This window comes from Leptonychotes weddellii, chromosome 7 (genome assembly GCF_054177405.1).
Source record: "Leptonychotes weddellii isolate Sample4059 chromosome 7, ASM5417740v2, whole genome shotgun sequence".
Taxonomy (NCBI): domain Eukaryota; kingdom Metazoa; phylum Chordata; class Mammalia; order Carnivora; family Phocidae; genus Leptonychotes; species Leptonychotes weddellii.
Genome location: NC_138375.1, coordinates 58480634 through 58500542, shown reverse-complemented (window position 1 = coordinate 58500542; position 19909 = coordinate 58480634). Strand labels below are relative to the sequence as shown.

At 45.2% G+C, this 19909-nt stretch overlaps 1 protein-coding gene and 1 pseudogene across 2 annotated transcripts in view; one reads left to right on the top strand and one right to left on the bottom strand.

Annotated features, from left to right (window-relative positions):
• SFXN1 (sideroflexin 1) overlaps positions 1-17144 on the bottom strand; it is a 39799-nt gene extending 22655 nt beyond the window's left edge. Inside the window, exons 1-2 of one of the 2 annotated variants that reach the window (XM_081826346.1) lie at positions 16983-17144; positions 4225-4399 (exon numbers count right to left, since the gene is read on the bottom strand). In XM_081826346.1, the coding sequence (XP_081682472.1) occupies positions 4225-4388 (164 nt within the window). In that variant the 5' untranslated portion in view covers positions 4389-4399; positions 16983-17144. Of the gene's footprint in view, positions 1-4224; positions 4400-16982 lie in introns of those variants that run through there. The other variant, XM_006732507.3, reaches the window with a different exon arrangement.
• LOC115940658 (nuclear transcription factor Y subunit beta pseudogene) lies at positions 10168-10665 on the top strand (annotated as a pseudogene).
• Positions 17145-19909: the final 2765 nt, after the last annotated feature.

Sequence of the window (19909 nt, the reverse complement as noted above, 5' to 3'; positions counted from 1 at the left end):
TTTTAGATACTAGCCCTTTATCTGATATGTCATTTGCAAATATCGTCTCCCATTCTGTCGGTTGTCTTTTGGTTTTGTTGACTGTTTCTTTTGCTGTGCAAAAGCTTTTTATCTTGATGAAGTCCCAATAGTTCATTTTTGCCCTTGCTTCCCTTGCCTTTGCCAATGTTTCTAGGAAGAAGTTGCTGCGGCTGAGGTCGAAGAGGTTGCTGCCTGTGTTCTCCTTTAGGATTTTGATGGACTCCTGTCTCACATTTAGGTCTTTCAACCATTTTGAGTCTATTTTTGTGTGTGGTGTAAGGAAATGGTCCCTTTTCATTCTGCATGTAGCTGTCCAATTTTCCCAACACCATTTGTTGAAGAGACTGTCTTTTTTCCATTGGACATTCTTTCCTGCTTTGTCAAAGATGAGTTGACCATAGAGTTGAGGGTCCATTTCTGGGCTCTCTATTCGCTTTGGGGCTTTCTATGGACTTCCCACCATCTTCACCTTGTGGGGCCGATGCCCACCTTCCAAATGACAGTCCATTCTATGCCTGGTAGAACAGTGGTCTCTCCTCTTTCAAAAGTGCCTGAGTTATGCTCATTACTTTTTTGGACAATGCTCAGAATTATTCTGTCAATTTTATAGGTGAGCACAATTGTATTTAGACTGAAACTGTATTGATTTGGAGAGAACTGACACCTCTACCATATTAAGACTTTCTATGCAGGGGTGCCTGGGTGGCTCAGTCATTAAGCGTCTGCCTTCAGCTCAGGTCACGATCCTGGGGTCCTGGGATCGAGCCCCACATCAGGCTCCCTGCTCCGTGGGAAGCCTGCTTCTCCCTCTCCCACTCCCCCTGCTTGTGTTCCTTCTCTCACTGTGTCTCTCTCTGTGAAATAAATAAATAAAATGTTAAAAAAAAAAAAAAGATTTTCTATCCAGACTTACTGCATGTTGCTCCAGTTATCAAAGGCTTCTTTTAATGACCCCCCAAGTGGGCTTGGAACTGCTTCACATTTCCGGGTAAGTGTATTCCTAGATATTTTATATATAGGTATATACATATCTTTTTGGTCTTATGAATGGTATTAAAATAATATTGTCTAATTGATTATTGCTGATGTATAGGAAACTGTTGACTTTTTGTGTAGTCTACTTGTCATATTCTCTTATTTGTTCCACTGGTAGTTAATTGGTGAGAAAATCATCATTTGGAAAAAAAAAAAAGAAGAGAAAGAAATTGTCTCATATTTTTAAGATTTGTACATCTTCTTTCTTTCTTTTTTTTTTAAGTTTATTTAAGCAATCTCTACACTCAACATGCGGCTCAAATTCAGGACCCCATGCTCCACTGGTAAGTTAGCCAGGCGTCCCTCTTATTTCTTTTTTATGTCTTACTGAATTGGTTAGGGATCCCAGAACAATGTTATAAAATAGGGAAGATAAAGGCATCCCTGACTTGCTTCTAACTTTAAAGAGAATGCCTCCTAGAGCAAGATTTTTAGGGGCGTGTTCTTAGATGTTATAAGGTGTTACGAGAAAGAAAAAAGGCCCATGTTCAAGTTTGGGAAAACGAACTAACGGCTTTATTTACTCTAATACTTCTGGGAATTTTTCAGAAGTCAATGGGATGTGACACCCTTAAGAATAGGATGTAGGGGCGCCTGGCTGGCTCAGTCAGTGCAACTCTTGATCTCAGGGTTGTAAGTTCAAGCCCCATGGTGGGTGTGGAGATTAGTTAAAAATAAAATCTTAAGGATAAAAAAAGAATGGGCTGTAAACTTTTCCAAATTTGACTACGGAAGCCACTTTCTCTCCTCTTTCTTTCCTCCTTTCCTTCCTCCCTCCTCCCCTCCCTCCCTCCCTTCCTAGCTTTCTATCTTTCTCTCTCTCTCTCCCTCTCTGGTATTGGGGGAAATATTCCACAGGATTGCTTTTCTGCAGAACTGTCTGGGAAGTTCATTCAGCTCTACTGTTTCATCATTTAGTGTGATGCTGGCTGCTAATGTGGATGTGTATTCTTTACCATATTAAAGAAATACAGTACATTATTCCTAGCTGATTAATTATTTTCTGAGAAACACATGGATAATTTAACCTTCTTTTGGGCATCTATCAAGAGTGACTTTCTTGCCTCAATCTGATAAATTATAGTGATAGATGTCCTAAAATAAATCAACTTTTTATTCCTGGAATAAATCCTACTTGTTCATACTTTCAGGAAAGGCTGGATTTGATGTGCTAGTATTTTATTTTGGATTTTTACGTTATTAATTTGCAAGATGGGCCACTGTATTCTTGCAGTGTACTTCTGTCATTTAGAGTATCAGTGTTGCAAATGAATTGGGAAGCATCTTCTTTTTCAAAAAATTAAATCAGCGTTACCGAGGTATAATTCAAATGCAATAAAAGTCAACCATTTTAAGAGTATGATTTGATGAGCTTTGGAAAAGGTACAGTGGTGTAGCCACCTCCAGAATCACGGTGTGGAATACCTTCATCTCCCCAAACGTTCCTGCAAGCTCCTCTGGAGTCTTTCCCCCATTTCTTGGCAACCCCTAATCTGCTTCCACTTTTACGTCTGTACTGGGAACTGACAAACTATAGCCCATGGCCTGTTTCTGAATGGCTCTTGTGCTAAGAATGGTTTTTACATTTTTAGAGGGCTGTAAATAAAAAAAAAAGCAAAAACAACAAGAATATGCAAGAGAGAAGGTATGGCCTGCAAGGCAGAAAATATCTGCCACCTGGCCCTCTGTGGGAAAAGTGTGCCAACATCTGTTCTTCCCCACTGGAGGAGGGTCTTGGGTTTACTCTCCATGTCTTTGTTTCTCATTTTCCACGGAGCCAGCTCTGTCATTAGTGCCGCCCACTGCCCCCGTCTTGCTCTTACAGTGTTAGCTTCTTTGCAGTGTTTTTATGTCTTCTTTTCAACTCCTCTCGCTGTCTTTTCCTCTACACCTCTCCTTTTTATGGCTTTTGTTCCAGATTCATCGAACATTTCCTTTCCTGAATCCCTGACATGCCCTTCGCTCTTGCTCTGCCTGTTCTTCAGTACTTTCGCATAAGGTTCCAAGATGTCCTGTTGCTCGGCTCTCCTCTCCTGATGCGCGGGCCCCTGCTAAGATCTGGCCAGCCTGTGTTTGATGACGAACTTTACAGACTGCCCTTTGCCCTTGGTTCCTTCCCTAACCTCCCACGTGACCGTCAAAGACCACCGCCCCCCCCCGCGGCTCCAGATCTCAGCTACTGGCTGACTCTCCCCTAGAGCAGGAGGCTGTAAACTAGTGTCTATGGCCTGTCTGTCTCGCTTGCTAAGAGTGGCTTTTCATTTTTTAAAAGGATTGTTTTTAAAAAAATAAAAAATAAAAACCCAAAAACAAAAACAAAAAACTAAGAAAACTACGGGGCAGAAACTTTCCCTCTGTGGCCTACAAAGCCTGAAATATTTCTTTTTTTTTTTTTTAAAGATTTTATTTATTTATTTGACAGAGAGAGAGAGATAGTGAGAGCAGGAACTCAAGCAGAGGGAGTGGGAGAGGGAGAAGCAGGCTTCCCGCGGAGCAGGGAGCCCGATGCGGGGCTCGATCCCACGACCCTGAGATCATGACCTGAGCCGAAGGCAGACGCTTAACGACTGAGCCACCCAGGCGCCCCCTGAAATATTTCTTATGTGGTCTTTTATGGAGACGGCTGTGACCACTGCCTTATTAGAGCATCTCTCTTCTGATGTCATGACTGGCTCTTTGAATTGATGAACTGCAGCCCAAACCTACAAACCTGCCACCAGCTTCTTTCCAGCTGAGCTCCTACCTGCGAGGTTTGTTCATTGAGGCTTTATTTCAGAAGCAACCAACCTACTCTAATTCTTGACAGCTTGCTTTCTGCACGAGGTTATCTCCATCCGGGGACAGAAAGATGCGTGGGGCGCTATTGACCCAGGGACGTACTGGAGTGGAGGAGGCAGAGCACTGGGAAAGGGGACCTCACAGATCGGTACCTAGGAGTTGGAGGGATGGCTGTCTTATTTTCAGGTCACCGTGAACCCCGGATATCTGCATTAAGGCTCAGCCTCAGGGGATAAAACACGTCTTCCTATTTCCTCTTTTTTTTGGTAAAGAGGATTCCATTGCAAAAAAAAAAAAGGTTGTAAAATCACTAAGTGAAGGTTTAAAGACAATAGGTTAACATGATGACCTATTACCGTATTAATCAAAAAGTATAATCATTAATGTTACCTGTAATCATGCACTACTTTTCTTGCATTCTCTAGTTGTTCGTTGGTTAACAGGATATTCCTGGGATCTGTTACAGTGAAGAAATGATTGGCTCGCCCAACAAAGGTGCTTTGATCCCATCGAGGTTCCTTGATGTTAATGTTCGGTGGAAGTTCTCCAGACATCGTCCTGGACTCTAGGGGGTCAAAAAGATAAGTCTAGTCAAGACTTACAATGTTGCTACACATTTTAGAAACCCTATAGTCACATTAATTTCCAGCTGAAAATTTATGTACATTCCTCTTTATAAAAATAACTTTGCTATAAATGGCAGAAAGACAATCTAACTCCAAAGTTACTTTGTCCATAAATCCCAACTGATCTTAACCAAATTTCAATAATTTCCCACATATTTCTCCTGATAGATACATGGTATTTCATCATTCCTTAACTTTTGGAAGCCTAGAAATACTCTAGAAAAAGTAGAAATAGAAAAAGTTAAAAATAACATCAGCAGTAACAGGGTCTGAAGTTTGAAACCCCTTTTCTGGGTGCGACAACCAATGCCAAACTACTACTCCATTCTGGTCTGCTAACTGTGTTATTTCTACCGGTAGAAGTGACTAATTATGTAAAAAGCGTTGGTTACATGCTAAAAATTCCACAATTAGAAAAAGACTCAGATTCAGTCAGCCTTGTTCAACATATAAACCACCAAACAAAAATGCAAACTTATGTTCCTCAATCCAACAGGGACATGGTGGGAAAAACACATTCGGACAAGCCCACAAATATGAGTAACACTATGGTGTATCATTTCCCTCATGTGATACCTATTTTATAGCTAAGAACCATTACTATTTTCCCAAAAGTAACTACTTTCTTTCTCTGAGTGATACACACTTATTTTTAGAACTGCACTGTATTATTGTAGAAAACATAGAACAAAAAACCAAAATCTCTGATAATTTAGCCACACTGAGATAACCATCCTTTATGTTTTGGTAATGCCTTGCAGACATTTTTTATACACATCATATAAATAAAAAATAAAGTTGATATCATACTCTGTATTTTAATTTCCTGATTTTTTTTTTTTTTTTGGCGCTTACTTCATGAGCATTCCCCAGGGCACTAAATATTCATTTTAGGTATGTAACAACACCTTTAATGTCTAAATCATTTTCAGTTTTTCACCATGATAAATAATGTATCCTTGTCTATGATCTTTTCCCTCAAAGCTGGTGATCTCCTTAGACTAGATCTCTCTGTGTGACATTAGCAGACTGAAGGACCGAATCACTATGAAGGCTTCAAACCACTGCTTTTTTATTCCTGTTTCCCTTCCCTACATTTCTAATATCAGTTCGAATAGCAGCTTTCTTTTCCAGGTCATTTTTCACGAAGTTATTTTTTAGTGCTTCTCAAGTTCTTAGGTACCTTAAGATGCCAAGTGCAGATGGTAGGCACTCTTGTCATTTATACTTTCTCAAAATCTCAAACTAATAAGTATCATAGCCCACTGGATCAAACTCGGGCACGTTAGGACAAGAGATGTGAGGGATCCAGTGCCTGTGAAACAGCTGGTCAGTGAGACTGAGAAAGTCAGCCCTGCTACTCATAAAGCCACAGCTGGAATAACAAGCACGGATAAAGCCAGCTGCAAGGTTACTGGGAAACCATATCGCTCCCAAGGTCACAGCTATAAAGTGTCATAACACTGCCCTTCTTTGGATGACTACTGCTTTCTTATCTCACCAAGACATTGTGTCTTCTATAATCTTTGCTATTTAATTCAAAACAGAAAGAATGAAACATCCCACTCTGGACAATGGAAAGGAGCCTGGATTTCCAGCACAGGTGTGGAGCTTAAGATTAGGGAGTTTCTGGACACGACATTCCACAATTTTCTTAACTTTGTAATTTCCAAGGAAACAGGGCAATGGGGCCACGTCACGGTCTAGACCTTAACACCCAGCCCTGGTTTAAGCCAATCAAAATATTGCTTCACTAAGCTTCCCTGAAAGTCCACTGTTCTCCAAGATGCTCTAAAAGCTTTATCTCCTCCTTTGTTGGCAAGACACACTCTGTTCCTCTGGTCTGCGGTCTCCCTCGATGCAAGAAGCCAATGAGCATGACTTTGTCGGACTACAGGTTTGTCCCTGCTGGGTTTTGGCTGATTGAGCTGTAGTAAGAGAAACATCTGAATTTCAAATTAGGACACATCAACATCATGGGCATCAAGTCCAGGGATACAAGAAATACAATGTACATCAAAGAGCTGTGCCATTGTATGAGAAATGTCTAAATTTTGAATTAGAATACGTCAAATGTGTTATTTATAACACTTGCAAAAAAGCAAAACAAAATCTCCAATTCACATTCCGGACAGCAGTAGTTTTTAGACGTGTCTGCAGAGACCTGGGGCCCTGCTGAGATTCCTTAGTGCCCCCCAGGGAATGGAGTGGATTCAGCAGGTGGGGTTACAGCAAAGGAGGCTGACAAGGAGTGACCAGCCGGAGAAAAAGCAAGGAGAGCATGGTGTCCTGCAAGACAGTCTCTCCGTAGTCCAACTGGCCAAAAGGAAGAACACCTTGGTAGGTGGTGACTCCCATGTTGGGATAGTGAAGAGAGGAGCATACAACCCTGAGGGGCCAGTCTAGGGGTGGGGGACACTGCAGAGATGGTTGTCTTGGCAAGTTCTAAAAATTCTGAGCCATGGTGGTAGCAAGTAGGGAGAGACTGCACACACACATCACACGTCCCTCTGCAAAGACAATTACTATCTCCCGTCTTGAGGTTCAGATTCCGTAGGCCTAGCAAGAGGCGGGGCGTGGGACTGTGCCGGCGCTCTGGCCCGGCCCTCCTGCAGTCTGGGCACCAGGCTGTGGCTGTACGTGCAGCTGGAGCGGCTTCCTTCCTGGCGTTTCTCTGCGCTGCCTATGCTGCCGCTCAGGCCTGAGCAATCACCGTGTTCCCCTGTGGATATCTGATACGGACTGTTCTCATAAAACGGAGTACCGGGCGCCTGGGTGGCTCAGTCGGTTAAGCGACTGCCTTCGGCTCAGGTCATGATCCTGGAGTCCCGGGATCGAGTCCCGCATCGGGCTCCCTGCTCGGCAGGGAGTCTGCTTCTCCCTCTGACCCTCCCCCCACTCATGTACTCTCTCTCTCTCATTCTCTCTCTCTCAAATACATAAAATTAAAAAAAAAAAAAAAACAACGGAGTACCAAGTAATCTTTCTTGCCTTCAAGTACAACCCTCACCATCACTGCTTGTCCTTTACACCTAACATACATCATCCCCCAAATTAACACGTTGCATTCACAGAATCCTAGTTCTTCATAACAAACCATCTCCAATTTGTGAAATAGAAAGCAACATTTAGGTCAAGTTGCCACAAACAGGATCTGGGTTTAAAACCTGGTTACTTTATAAAATCAAAACGTCCTAATTGCGTAAGAGCTGGATGGGGTCTTTAAAAAGACCTACCATTTTTAACTGCACCATACAGATGAGGAGACAGAGGCCCGGCGGGGGGGGGCGGGGGGGCAGAGAACCGCCCAGGTGGCGTGACTGGTGCCGGGGGCAGAAGAAAAGCAGCAGGACCACAGCAGGGCTGCACTCCTGGGCACTGGTCTGCCAGTTCCCTCTTTCTCCTCTACCACTTTCTGTTAGCTATGCTCCCCTCAAAGTATACCAACTAATGCCCACACAGAACTGGTCTCTTTGAGGCCCTCTTTTTCCCTCTAATGCAAACGTTTCTACTGACACTGTGAAGTCCTGCACTACAAGGAGCGTGTGGCGACTCTGAGCACGTAAGCAAGAGGGCTGTGGAGGCCTCACAAGGTCTTTCTTTAACAGGCAAAGAGAAAGGAGAGAAATGGGGGAGAGGAACCTCAACATGTTTGGAGTTTGTATTACAGGCAAGGAACTGGGCCAGATGCTTGCCTAAGAGTGCAAGCCCCTACTATGTGCCCGTAGCAGAACATTCTATCTCAGTTCTCATGATAGTGGGCTCTATGAATACTACACCATTTTTATGGAAGACGAAAGTAAGAATCTGAGATGTTGCTCCCAACTAACCCTTATCTACCCAGCAAGAGAAGGAGAAGGCTGATCTTCAGACTCCAGGCCAAGCCCACCCAAACCTCAACACTTGAAAGCATACATCGATGGGCCCTGTATGGACCTCTGGTAGGCTGAATAATGCCTCTTCCCCAAGATGTGCACATCCTATCCCCACACACTGGGAATATGTCACCTTCTGTGGCAAAGGGACTTTGTTGGTGTGATTAAGTTAAGGATCTTGAGACTGGGAAACTACCCTGGCTTATTCAGGTGGGCCTGATGTAATCACAAGAGCCCCTACAAGAGAAAGAGGAGGGCAGGAGAGGCAGAGTCCGAGGAACAGATGTGGGACAAGCAGAGACTGCGGTGATGTGGGGCAGTGAGCCAAGGAGTGTGGGCAGCCTCTGGAAGCTGGAAAAGGCAAAGAGCCTCCAAAAGTAACACAGACTCATTTTAGACTTCTGACCTCCAGAACTATAGGTTAATGTACTATTTTACAACTACTAACTTTGTGGTTATTTGTTATAGCAGCAACAGGAAACTAATACAGCACTATTTTCCCTACTTAGAAAGGATTTCAAATAACACTATATACTGGTATATGAAATACCAACTAGCCTTGATAATCTGTCTCTGCCTCTACGAATTTCAAAAACATAAAGCCTACTCAGAAACGTCATATTAACATTCTTACAAAGACAGCTGATCTCAAGCCAGGTAAAATTTTAATTATTAACTGTGACTCCCATGTTTCAATTAGACAAGCCTTTTCATGCATGAACCTTCAAGCACACTTCACTTTCTCAACTCTAAATAAATCAACCAGTTTCTATAATCAGGAGTCCTACTTTCATTTTTTCTTTTTCTTTTTAAAAATTTGTGTCCTATTCCACATTAAACAGTGGGACCATGAGTGGTCCCGCCAAGGCCCTGGGGTACTTGTCTCCCTCCTGTCCATCCCCAGGCCTGGGTGCTCTGATTGCGGACCAAGCAGCAGCTCCTTGTGCATTGAGTCAGGGTGCTGGAGGAGGGGGCACTGAGGTGCTGCTGGGGACCCCTCTCATCAGCATCTCAGGCATGCTGCATTTTGTACCTGGAGCTGGCTGAGGGAGGAGGCTGAAGCTCAGATGGGCCTCTGACCCTGCAGCCACCTACAGGGCGAATGTGCCCACATGGCCTTTGCCACCACGTGGGGGATCCCTGGGGCATGCCCCCTTTCCACCTGCTGGCTGGGCCACGGCAGGACCTGACTGCTTGGTCAAATCACTGTGTCCTGGGCGCCCATTGGCTGCTGTCCTGGGCAGCATTGGTTCCTACATACTTGGGGGCAGCTATTTGGGTCAGAGGGTTGGGGGTGCCAGAGCCACTTCAGGCACCTTTGTGAGGAGGAAGGCAAGTCCCCAGGGGTGGGAGAGGAAGGAACTCGTTTGGTTTCATCACAGTCTGGTTCAGCCATAAAGTGTGCAGCTGTCTGGAGGTTTGCGGTTCCTGGGCTCGCTCCCTCACCCTGCCCAGGGTGAACCTGGTCAAAGATCAGACACCTTTATAGAGAGTTGTTCTCAAACACAGCTGAGCACATAGTTCTGGCAGTTTTATAACAGGTACTCATCAACTAGGAATTTCTGCAGAGAACACTGGATGAAGTCATTATGTTGTACAACTTTATGATGATACTGGGGACAGCAGGAATTATCAAGAAGCCAAAATGGTTCAAAAGAAAGTTTCAGAGAGGGGTGCCTTTGTGGCTCAGTCGGTTAAGCACCCAACTCTTGATTTCGGCTCAGGTCATGATCTCAGGGAGGTGAGATCGAGCCCCATGTTGGGCTCTGTGCTGGGCGTGGAGTCCGCTTAAGATTCTCTCTTTCCCTCTCCCTCTGCCCCTCCCCTTGCTCATGCTCTCTTCCTCTCTCTCTCTCAAAAAAAAAAAAAAAAGTTTCAGAGAACAACATATGTATCTTTGGATCGCAGAGATAGCATGGATAAGGAAAAATGCCATACCTTAAAGGGACAGACTACACAGGAGACCAAAGACTGTGTTCAAGAATGTGTGAGTTGCCCGGCTTTATCACACCGGAAGCGAGTGAAAGATGCCATGTCGAGAATCACAAGACTTCAGTGGGAGGCTATTCCCTTTGCACGTCTACCTGAGGCTTTGACAGTTGTGCGCAACTGCTGAAACATCTTCCGAAATTCGGAGAGGCCATGAAGAGAGACAGGAGGGGTGGAGCATCACAGCCACAGGGGGACTAAGTGAAGAGCTTCCCCAGCAGGAACTTACGAGCCAGTTACCAGCTGGTTTGATAACTGCAGATGGTCAACAGCAAAATGTTAAGGTTTACACCACATCATCTTGGCACATTTCTGATGTTCAAGAGATTCAGCTTTCATGATCTGAACTGATGGAACAGGGGGTGCTAAAGAGGGACAGAGGCTGTTAAGAGTCCAGAACAGAGACATGTCAGGGAAATGGCTGGTAAAGTGACCTGCTTGTATACTTAAATAGCTGTAAGGAGCTTCCTGAAGTTTCACCAGTTGAGGTGTTAATTCTGACTTAAGAATCTTTTCCATGAGTAATTTTATAGAAAAATTTGTATTTTAAAGGTATTAAAATATTTTTTGTAGGAGAAAAAAAAAAGTGAGATTTTAAAAAGTTTTCTGTAGTTGACCGACATCACTCTGCTATCAGAAGATAGTCAAGGCTTTATCACTTAAAGACAAAATCACTTACAATGAACTCAGGATGTGGCTATCTGGGATCATTAATTATTAGAGAATTAGATTGCATTTAAATGAGTCATTTCTAGGGGCGCCTGGGTGGCTCAGTTGTTAAACATCTGCCTTTGGCTCCGGTCATGATCCCGGGGTCCTGGGATCGAGCCCCGCATCGGGCTCCTTGCTCAGCAGGGAGCCTGCTTCTCCTGCTCCCTCTACCTGCCGCTCCCCTGCTTGTGCGCTCTCTCTCTGACAAATGAATAAATAAAATCTTAAAAAAAAAAGAGTGATTTCTAAAGAGATTATTTTACATATTATATATGTTGATTCATTAATTGACCCCTGAAAGGGGACAGAAATAATCTCTTAGGAGGAAAACAACTTAAAATTCAATCTCTAGGCTAAGGTCTTATATATAGTCTCAGAGAGCCTCATCAAAATAAATTTCGCCAAGTCTTTTTATTCATTCATTACAAATAAAATTACTTTATGCATTCAATATCCACTGAAGGCCTCTCTTGTCTAACACTGGCTTGATCCTGGGTTTGGAAAGATCCAAAACACAGTAAGCAGTAAGTTGAAAAACAATCATATTTTAATGAATACAACCTAAATTTTCCCCAAAAAACTTGTAGACATGTTTCACACATAGAGCTTACTGTGTATGGCCATCACTTAACTCTGATTAAGATAAAGTCTTCAACTGAGTTATCAGATCACTAATCTTGCTGAATGACTCTGGTATCCAAATCCACGCACTTTTCAAAATAACCATTATTTCAATGGAGTAAGCCTGCTCTGAAATCCATAATAACCAAGTCGCAGAGTTTATAAGCTTTTTTTTTTTTTAAGATTTATTTTTAGGGGCACCTGGGTGGCTCAGTTGGTTGAGCAACTGCTTTCGGCTCAGGTCCTGGGATCAAGCCCTGGGTCAGGCTCCCTGCTCACTGGGGAGTCTACTTCTCCTTCTCCCTGCTGCTCCCCCTGCTCATTCTCTCTCTCAAATAAATAAAATCTTTTTTAAAAAAAGATTTATTTTTAGAGAGAGACACATAGCAGGCATGTGGGGGGAAGGGCAAAGGGAGAGAGACTCCTAAGCAGACTCCACGCTGAGTGCAGAGCTGAACTCGGGGCTTGATCTCACGTCCCCGAGATCAAGACCTGAGCTGAAACCATGAAGTGGCCGCTCAATCGACTGTACCACCCATGTACTTACTCCAAGTTTATAAACTTTTAAAGCCCAAATGAGTGCCATGACAAAGATCTTCTACTCATAACGCAGTAATATATTATAGGTTTACTGGCAATATTAATGAACTCCATCTTTCCCCAAGTCATTATTTAAACTACATCACAATCTTCATGGACAATTCTGGGAGGGCACTTCTGTCTTCCTTGTAGGTTAGATGTCCCACAGTCAGTGCACAGCTATGCAAGGGTAAAGACCACCCCCTTGTTCCTAGGCCCAGGACCACCTCCCACCACATAAAAGCCTCATGGCTGGTGAAGTCTGCACTGATCAGGCAATGGTGATCAGTTTCCTTTCCAAATAAGTTCACTGAAAGAGTTGGTGAGCTGAGCTTGAATTCCTGGCTCCAAGCTGTACCTTCCCAACTGTTCTGTATCTGGGGATCCCTGGATGGAGGGAAGGAAGGAAGTGGTGTGTACTGCTCAGGCGACTGTGTTTGTGGAGACAGCAGATCTGAGCTCACATCCCAGCTCCACCAATGACGCTGTGCCCTTGTATACATTAGCCCACTGCTCCAAGTTCCTGGATCGTTATCAACAAAATTAGGATACTACTTCATAATAACCACTAATTTAATAACCTTATATTCTAAGAGCTTTTCTTGTATGATTATCTCATCTAACCCTCACAACAGTTCAGTTTCCAAGGGTGGGTAGCGAACTTGATCAAGTAAGTAGGGGTGGCAGAATGTGAACCTAAGTTGTCCAGCTCCAGAACCCGGCTTGCTGGAGAAGCAGTTGTGACCAGGAAAGTATTTTCCTGGAGATTCTGATTCAGTAGAGCTCTGGTGGGGCCTAGGAATTAGATTTTTAAGAAGTACACCAGGGGTATCCTATGATTAGGTAAGTTTGGGAGAATTATGCTGGAAAGAACATAAAAATAATAAATAAGTAATGACCCAATCCCCTGCCAGTTGCGGGATGATGCAGGGCCAGTACGGATATTTAGATGACTCCCTGGCCGTTAATGCTGGTTGCTCGGCCTGTTCTTTCTGGCAGGTTCCTGTTGAGGCTAGCTCCCTGCCCTGTGGCCTGGTCCTGTGAGCACCTACCCTGACAACCTTTGGAATCAGAACTGGACTGGACCAAATGCAGTGTGGACTGGACTCCTGATTCTGTCACTTCCTTTCTAGGCATGTCACCAGGTGAGTCACTTCACATCTCTGAGCCTCAATATTTTTATCTCTAAGATAGAGGAAAGAGTTGGCTCACAGAGTTGGTAAGATTAGTAAGCTGAGGTGTACAAAACAGCTTTTAAACCTTTATTAATTGTAAAATGCTAAACAAAGGTAGGGCACATGTCTAACGAGCCAGTTCCCCATGAGTGGGAGCTCCTGTCCTCACTGGCTGAAGTCCTGCCCATAAAAGCAGTTGCTGGTGGTGGTGGTGGTGATGGGGTTGGGGAAGAAATGGACTGGAGCTTGGCTGCCTGAAGAAGATGATCAGAAATGTCTAACAAAAATCACTTTTCTTTCCAACTTTTAGCTACATGCCAAGAAAATGCTTAAATTGGCAAAAAATTTTTCTTCCAAAATTTTGCAGGTAACAAGTTAGCAGAGAATGTGCTTTTCATCACGGACTTATTAACAAAGACCTTTAACCCTGAATAAAAATTAACAATGGAAATTAAATTATTAAACTGGAAATTTGCTAGTAATTAAAACAACTTTGAAAGAGGTTTGAAAGAGGTAAGAAAGCCAGGTCGCCCTGTTTGTTTACTTAGGGCCAAGCAGGTGCGAAACACCCCGCCAACGTCACTGTCTGGGGGACATGACTGAGTGCCCATTATGTGCCAGACACTAGGCTTTCCAGGCATTATGAGATGCCAAATCCTCATTTCAGTCCTCCAAGAAAATGTCCCTTATTTGTAGAGCTGCTCAGAAAAATCAAGCATCACCCGAAAGATGGCAGAGCCCGGAAGCGCTGCTTCTGTCTGACTTTCCGCCACGCTTCTGACCCTTGGGAGGCCAGGGATGATGTGGCTGCCAAGGGCAATCACCCTAACTAGAGGAGCCTAAATAGCACATTTACTAATTTGTTTAGCTTTGGGCTGCTTGTCCACACACCCCATTCCTTTCTCATGGGCATGGCCACACAGGAGATCAAATTACAGACCAGAAAGCTGAATCCTGGGCAAAGACCTAGACTCCTTCAAAGTGAATTTCCACTCATCAATGGCTTTCTGTTGCATACTCTTCTCTATTCTAGGGGTCTTTTCTAGAATCAAGAAGACATGGAGAATTATTGCCTTCTGCCTGTCTCCCTGCCGGCATCCTCCTCACCCCCTATCTCCCACCCCACAAGGCAGACCTCACTCTTGGATTTAACTTGGGAACATCCCAGTAACAATGCAAACATCGGCCGTATTTCAGTCCTTAAGATCAACTTTGGGCTTGGGTTTCTTAATCACTTTCTTAGGATGGGTGAAGTTCTCATCCATTATTTTTTAATTGGTTTTTACTTGAGATGGTGGCATCAGCCCATAAAAATGTTAAAATACTACCAAACTGTAGTATTTTGGATGAATTCAGTTGAGTATTTATTTTACTACCCACTTTAAAGAGTCAAATCAGGTTACGTATAATGTCTGTGAAAACATTTGACAAAGTAATAGTTAACTAAAAACTTAGTAACTTTGAACTTTGTATAATTATGTGTAGGTTTGATATGTGTTCTAACTTAATAATTTTTCACATTCTAGATAAGTCAGCCTTTTTTTTTTATGACTTATTGCTACTGATTTCTCACCTTTAACCTCACACAAAAGGTCAGTTCCACCCATGATTATATTCCAACTAAATATATCTGACCACTGCTTGCACAGTAGGATGGATGTAGATACCATATTTTATTCTAAGGTACTGGAGAGCAAAAAGTTTGGATGATGGACAGGCTTTTAAGATCACTGCTGCTCTGGATGTCCTCTAAGTTTTCTCCCCAGGAAGTAAAGGGGGGGGGGAATGCTTCCTCTCAGTTGGCACCTCTCTATACCCATCCACATGAGATTTCATAAACATTCTACAGAGTATTAAGAGCATTCTAAATATCTGACTGACTCTGAAGTATAGCCAGCCTTTCCTATACAGGTTCCTCTCTGACAGCTACAACCACAGATACTGTCCCTTTCCAGAAGGCCCATGGGCTTAAAAACCTGCACACTCAATCTAACACTTGAATGCATACTTGGAGCAATTATACACAGGGCTAGGCGAGATAGGAACAGATAGATCTTTCCTTCCAAACTGTCATTTTTGCAAGCTAGACACCTGCAGTCCTAAAGGGAGAAAGGACCTGCTTGAGGTCCCAGAACTTCTTGGTAGAGCTTTCACTCATCCTCCCAAAGAGTTCCGCTCTCATCTTATATAACTTGTATGTCAAGTCTGAGTCCAGCACCATAAGAGCTGCAAAGGCTCCTTATTTACCTGCATACCCACTTCCCACCTATTACAATGCCTGGAAACTGGGGATGGACAATGGAAGAGAAAATCAAGAGGCGCCCAAGTCAAAAACTAGAGGACAAGGTAGAAGAAGTAATTATGAGTTTGAGAAAAGTACAAACAAAATGCAGTGGGGATTCAGAAGGCAGGTGTCCATGAAGTGGTTGAATGCCTGAGCTCTGAAGTCACTCAGAAGTAGGCTTTTTCATTCAGGCACTCAACAAATATTCACTGAGGGTCTACCTGGTACAGGCAATTGATGGATAGGTGAGCAAGACAAAAATAGGCCCTGGTCGCAAGATGAGGAAAAAACGAGCAAGGAAACACAGTTAATTTCAACTGATGACAAATGGTATGAAAGAAAAATCACAGGGGTAGTCTAACAAAGAATGCGTGCACGAGGGGGCAATTTTAGACAACACAGTCAAGGAAAAGCGTCTTTGAGCAAGTAACATTTAAGCTGACACTTGGCCTTGCTCTACAGACGGCCAACTGTGTGACCTTGCGCGTGTCACTCAACCTCTCTGAGTACCAGCTTTCGCATCGGGATTATGGAAGCATAACCAAGAACCTCACAGGGCTGGAAGAATGTAAAAGTCAATGAACCTAAGTCACCTGCATGCACTTAGTGGATGCCTTGGTTGTCATTCTGGGAAGGTTAGAGACCTGTGACATGTGGGAAAGATCAAGAGAGGATGGAGATGCAAGGTCGGTCCAGGACCACTCTCTCACCCATCTCTTTCCTCCAAGATTGCGGGTTCCAGGGCAGGGGCCAGGTGGTCTCCTCTCTGACCCCGGAGCCCCGCTCTGCGCCAGGAGGAGAAGCCAAGAGCTAGGAATGTGGGGGCACGGGGGTCGGTAACACCCGGTCGCCAGGCAAGCACTCGCGCCCGTAGCGCGGTGGCCTGTCCCCGCGGCAGCCATTTTGGGTGTCCTCACCGCGGGGAGTTTCGTCACGCGGCCGCCGGGCACAGCGTGGCAGGGCGCGTGCCGGCGTGGATGGGTGAGCCCCTTCCCATCCGGGGCGAGAAGCACTCCACCACCCGGGCTCAGGGGGACCTCAGGGGCAGGTCAGCCTGCTGCAGGCGGGGAAGCTGCCAGGCAGCGGGAGGGTAGGGGTCCCCAAGATGCGCGGACCCCCCCCACCCCCACCCCGGCCCCAGCATCCCCGGCAGGGCGCGGGGCTCCTGACATCCCGCCCGGGGGGGAATCTCCGCGCCGCCGCCCCGCGAGCGCGCGTCCCCGCTCCGGCCCTCGCCTCTCCGCGCTCTCGCCACCCAGCCCGGCCCGGCCCGCCGCCCGCGACTCACCGCTCCCCGCCGCCCGCGCCACTCGCAGGACCCGCTCAGCGCCGCCTGCGCCGCCACCGGAAGCGCTTCTCCCGCCAGAGCGGCCCCGCGCGCCGCCGCCGCCCGGTGCGCGCCCTCGGAGCGCGTCCCCGTGCGGAGCGAGGCGGCCGCGTGGAGCCCCGGACCCGCCCCGGAGTCGCGGAGCTCTCCGCCCAGCCTCGCGCCGCGCCCCGCGCGCTCCCCCGTGCCCGCGCTTTCGCGGCTGGCTCCTCCCCGCTCTCCGTCACCATGGTGAAGTCCCAACTTATTCCTCGCCGCTTGCGAGGCCCTCTCCGCTCAGGCCAATGCCATTGCTCTCCATTTGGGTTTCCCCGAGGGGACCACCCCTTCCTCGATCATTTCTTTATTGCCAGGGTCTTGCAAAGAGTCCGCAGCCACCCATTCACTCACTCATTTGTTCATTTAAAGCTGTGTTTCCCGGGGCACCTGGGTGGCTCAGATGGTTGAGCGTCTACCTTCGGCTCGGGTCATGATCCCAGGGTCCTGGGATTAAGCCCCACATCGGGCTCCTGGCTCAGTGGGGAGCCTGCATCTCCTTCTCCCTCTGCCTCTCCCGCTGCTCATGCTCTCTCTCTCTCTCTGTCTCAAATGAATAAAAAATCTTAAAAAAAAAAAAATAAATAAAGCCATGTTTCCCAAAGTGTGGAGTTTGGCACCGGTGGTGCCACAAGGCAATTTTAGGCGGCACAAAGGCCACGAACTGACTTATGTCTTTTAAAAGAACGGCTCTGGCTACTGTGTGGAAAATAGGCCATAGGGGAGGTGATGCGGAGGCAGAAAGACGCCAGGAGGGAGGCTACCGGGTTGGCTTGGATCCGGTTGATAACAGATGAGGTGGTGAGAATTATTGGGTTCTTGGGTATATCTTGGGGGCAGATGAAATCTAATATATGGTGAATTACATCGTGTTCATGGAGAAGACCTCAAATAACCTATAAATACAATGCAATTCCAAACAAAATTCTGACAAATCTAGTGTAGGAGTGTGTATGTACAACTTGATGACTATAAAGTGTATATGGAAAAATAAAGAACCAGAAATAGCCAAAACAATTTTGAAGAAAAAGAGTAAGGTGGAGTGACTCATCCTATAAATACAGGGTGGTAGTGTGTTCATGCAGAGATCAACAAATAGCTTAGTGCAGCCACAGAGGGATACCTGACATGGACCCTGCTCATATAGAGATGTGCTCTGAGCTGGCAACCCAAGAGAGGGGGCAAAGATAAAGATTCACTAAATAATACTGGGACAATTGACTCTCTACCTTATATCGCATACGACTCAGCTCCAGATGGATTAAAGACCCGGGTATGAGAAACAAACTCCCAAGTTTTTAGCAGACAATGTAGGAGGGTATGTTTATGACCGTGGGATAAGGAGACATTCTCAAATAAATACAAAAAGTACAAAATATAAAGGAAAGATTGAAAAGTTAAGCCTCAGGAAAACTCAAAAATTGAGTTTAGTTTAATAGCTCACCAACGATAGCATAAGAGAAGTGAGAAGTTCATGGACTGGGAGGGAATATTTTCAATGCATGGATGTGGTAAAGAATACCTATGCAGAAAATATTACAAAAAACCCTTTACAAACTAGTAAGAAGAAATAACCCAATGGAAAGACATACAAAAATCAGGAAAAACAAATGGCCCCCATACATAAGTATAGATATTCAAACTGGCCAGTGATTTGGGCACTCAGCATGGGTTTCACAAATAGTTTTTTGGTGGCATTCCTTATCCTCAGAATTCCTCTGAATGTTGAACCAGTTTCTGTTTGGCTCAAAAAGATTAAAAAAAAAAAAAATCCCTCCCTCACAGAACTTATTGGCAAGGATATAGACATGTAAACAAATAATTATAAGAAATGATTACAATTCAATATAAAAATTGCAAAAGTATAATGTGGGCTGTTTGACTAAGGGCTATGAGGACGTGGAGGAGGGCCTGCCTAGCTTGCCTGCAGAATGGGGTTGCAAGAGACAGAGAGCAGAGGCAGAGTGTATCAGTTATCTGTTGCTGCAGTAATGTTACAGCAGAACCATAAAACCTCAAGAGTATGTACAACAAGGAACATTGATTTTTGTTCCCCAGTCTATGCTGACTGGCAGTTGTGCTGATGGAAGCTGGGCTCAGCAAGGCTTACCCATGTGTCTGGTCAGCTGTGGGCTGTCGGTGGCTTTGTGGATCTTAGCAGGGCTCTCTCACTCTCTGGGGCCTCAGCTGGGACAAGTAGACCGACAAGGGAGTGGAGGAGGGAGAGAGGGAGGGAGAGAGAGATAAAGGAAGGAAACTCAAGGCCTCTTAAGGCCAACGCTTGGGACTGACATGCCTTCACTTTCACTCATCCTACGGGTCAAACCAAATTACAAGCCCGGCCCAGATTCAGGGGAAAATAGATTTTATCTCTTGATGGGAGGAGCTGTAAAATGACATTGCAGATAGGTGGAGATATACAGGCAGGTGGAGAACTGGGGACATCCTTTACCAAAAATTCCATCATTTGTGTTTCTTTGCCTTCTCAGCATCCTGATTTATTTTGGGGGAGCTCCCCCGTCTCACTTCATTTGATCCTGGTCAGATTGTCAATCATTTATCTTCTCACACCCGCCACAGTCCTGGGTACAAGACCCAAGCTGGATCAAACAGAATCCTGTCCTGAATTTATATGTGGACTCATCTCGTGCCCCTCCCCTGACCCTATTGGGGTTATGGAGCTGGGAGAATGTGGATCAGGGGCTGTCTGTCGGGGTGGCTTTCTGCCACTCTGAAGAAGAGAAACTAAGTTGAAAGATGCAAAAAAGACAGAGTTCAGATGACATCATTTCAGAACCTGGCTCAACCAACCTGGGCTCCTGGGCTTCCAGTTATGGGAGCCAATAAAGCCA